The sequence below is a fragment of the Pteropus vampyrus genome, unplaced genomic scaffold (genome assembly GCF_000151845.1).
Source record: "Pteropus vampyrus isolate Shadow unplaced genomic scaffold, Pvam_2.0 Scaffold429, whole genome shotgun sequence".
Classification (NCBI taxonomy): Eukaryota; Metazoa; Chordata; class Mammalia; order Chiroptera; family Pteropodidae; genus Pteropus; species Pteropus vampyrus.
The window spans coordinates 117,072-120,317 of NW_011889210.1; the positions used below are offsets into that span (position 1 = coordinate 117,072).

A 3,246-nucleotide genomic window follows, 5' to 3' on the forward strand; every position below is an offset into this window, starting at 1 on the left:
ACTTCTGGGCGTCGGCTTCCGCCGTCACAGTGTAATAGGCGCAGAGCGGGGCCTGGCGAACGCCTAGTGACTATGGGGTGCTTACTGTGTGTCACGCACGTTACTTCTGACGTCTGTCCTCCTTGCAAGGATGACATTAGCCATATTTTACAGTTTAGAAATCGGAGGCCCGAAGGACCGACTTCTCGGAATTCGCATGGGCACTAAGTAGTAAAACTGGATTTTAAAAGCAAACGCTTCCTGATTTTAAGGCAGTGGTTTTGAATGCGTTAAAAGCTATGAGCACAGGAACACGGGGGGTGTGTAGCATCTCACTGCTTCGTGGCTGAGTATGAATCAGTTCCTCAGGAAAGGTTTGTAAAGACGACAGAACAGTTTACACAAGTCGACGGCGCCAGCACCATCACGGCATGGTGCAGTCACAACGTGAATAAATCAGTGCACGGAAGCCGTGCTGAGCAGTTTACTCGAACTGACTCAGTGAATCTCAGGACAAACTTGCAGGCACGGCGTCATTTCAGCCCTCATTTTACGGGTGAGGAAACCGGGGCGGGGGGAGGGGGTGGTGACTCGTTTCGTAGGCAGCAGGGGTAAAGCGGGGCGGGGGCCCAGACCGCCTGCCGCAGGCTCCCGCTCCGACCGGGACCCCTCCACGCTGCCGTCAGCCCCGCATGCCGAGGCTCCCCAGCACCGAAAGGGCGCGAGGGGTTCTGATGACACTCTGGAAGTTTCATAAGTGAAAACAGTGCGCCAAGGACCTTGGGCTTGTCTGAAACCCTGGGGGTTACAGATCGTGGACAGTTGTCCTTGGGCGTGTTACTCAAACGAGCCTCTGCTGCCTCGTCTGCAAAATGGGGGTGTCGACGGTCCCTTCCTGAGGTCACTCTGTGACCTCACAGCGTGCGAAATGGGCAGATCGTGCAGAATGCTAACGCTGGGCAGATAATGGGTACTCAGTAAATGCTCGCGGTTAAACGCTAGTGTTACCTTACTGTCGATTAGACACGGTGTCTCAAATGTGTTCTGTGGGCAAAGCTAGTAGCCAGGGGAGCGGGGTGATAAACCTGACGGGGACCTTGCTTCAGGATGCTCATCCTTCAGTGCACGGAGCTGTATTAAAGTGTGTCACCTCCTCTCGTTCTGCCTGTCCCCAGGGTGGAAGTGTCCTACCAGCGGATGGAGAACCCCGGCTGCCACGTGGTCGATGCCAGCCCCTCCAGAGAAAAGGTCCTCCAGGGAGTCTTAAGCCTGATCCAAAATGAGTGTAATTAGTTGTCATCACACATTTATTAGATTTGATGTTGTTTGATACACCTCGGCCACCAGCGATTGTCCAGTTTCGTAAATTTCTGTTACGTAAGCATGTCGGGCAGCAGAGAATTAAAAACCAGAGATCATACTTGCTTCTGACCGATGGACCCATTTAGGTCGAGTCCGGTCACACTCCAGTGAGAGGCCAGTGGTCACGTTCGGCCTCGTGTAATGCACGTTTCCTTGGAACGTGTTTTTAACTACATCCCTGCCAAGGTTTGTCGCCTCCAGAAAACGTGAGGTGTACAGAAGCAAGAAGAAAGATCTTCCAAATCAACGGAAACCCCTCCCCGCCTGCCGCCCCCAGCCTCTCCCGAGCCTGGACCTGGCTCACTAAGACCTTGACATCAGTGCTGACTTCTTCCCAGTCATCATGACTTGGCCCCAAATCCTAGAGCCAAGTGCCTCTGAAGCACATATCTGTGTGTCCTGGCTGTTCGAACACTCCCTCGGGGCGTGTTGTGGGCAGGACACACTTCCACAAAAGGCGTCTGACTTGCGTCTGTGACTCACAGCCCTGGGCTGGTCTTCTTGATAACACTTCATGGTCAAGTATACAGACAGCCAACCCCAAAACCTCGAAGTTCAGTTACACCCACCTTCTCTGAATTACATGCTGCTTATTTATATCCCTGCCCTTCCCCTGAAAACGGCTTCGGACATGAAGATTGATTTGCGCTGAACCAGACGCACGATACTTGGGTGGTCCAGCAACGTGTTCATCTTGCTGTTTTCCATCACGTGTTCCCGCTGTAGGGACGATGCTTCCCCAGTCCGAACGGAAGCCAGGAAGGTGTCGCGATGCTTGTTGTGTATTTTCATTACAGAGATTTAATTTATCTTACTACATAAGTACAGTGGATCCTAGAACAGGACCTCGTAGTAAATTATCTTGCCCTTGAATGTCTTGTGATTGCACATGAAGCCGGCTTTGGGATCTGGCTGGGAAAGGCTTGGGGAGGAAGGAGAAACAGTGACGAGCTTCGTGGCCTTGGGTGAGTCATGAAACATCAATAGTCTGATCTAAACTGTGACGATCATTCTTTGTCTTAGGGAGTTGGCTGAACCTGGTGCCTACCTATAATTCCTTCCAGTTCTAAGATAAATGAATCTGCATATTATTCGAGGGAAATGTCTTTTTGAGACCTTCATGCCTTATTAGGTTTATCATATGGAAAATTAAATTTCAATAAAGTTTAGTTTTAATCGTCTCATTATTTTTCAAAAGAACTATAGGTAATTGATACACGATGAATCTATGTATATAAATATGTGATTGGTTTGAGTTGAAAATATTTTTAAAGCTGATAAATAGTGTTAGGGTTCTTTAAGAGGTGATATCTCATTACATTATCGATATTAATTACTTTAAACATTCTGAGAAGCTAATGCTGGCAGCCTGGACAAACAAGCATTTAATGCCTTCTTTACGTACCTTGCAAACGAATAAACTCGCCGTGGTTTACTAGCTTACTCTGCTGTCGCGGGTGCGTGCTGGTTTTCTGACGACGCGCCCCCAGCCCGCTCCTGTCGAGAGGGCCATGTGGGCAGGAGGCGGAGAGGTGTGGGCGCCCGCGCCAAGGGCATTTGCATCGGGGTGCTCTCGGAGAGGAGGGCTTTCTGTTTTGTCTTAAACATCGTTTCAAGAAACTGCCGTCCCTTCTTCATTGCGAATGCCAGTGGGATGTTCTTCTAGTCCAGGAAGCACCGCTCTTGGTACGCGGGGGCCCTTCATTCACCGAGGGGGAGGCTTTGGTGAGTCTGAGATAAGGCCGCGCCTCTTACCCAGACACTGATGACGGAATCGTTTGCTTGGCTGTTTCATTACAAGGTGAATTGTGTTCCCGCGATACACTGATTTGACTGTGACCCTCTGTCACAGTCGCGGAATTTTTAGCTTGACACATGGCTGCCGAGAAATATGAGCACCTTTTT

The 3,246-nt window shown here is 50.1% G+C and overlaps 1 protein-coding gene across 1 annotated transcript in view; it reads left to right on the plus strand.

Annotated features, from left to right (window-relative positions):
• Positions 1–2,784, plus strand: part of CMPK2 (cytidine/uridine monophosphate kinase 2) — an 18,674-nt gene extending 15,890 nt beyond the window's left edge. Inside the window, exon 6 of the mRNA XM_011381091.2 lies at positions 1,155–2,784. Coding sequence (XP_011379393.1) covers positions 1,155–1,272 — 118 coding nt within the window. The 3' untranslated portion in view covers positions 1,273–2,784. The remainder of the gene's footprint in view (positions 1–1,154) is intronic.
• Positions 2,785–3,246: the final 462 nt, after the last annotated feature.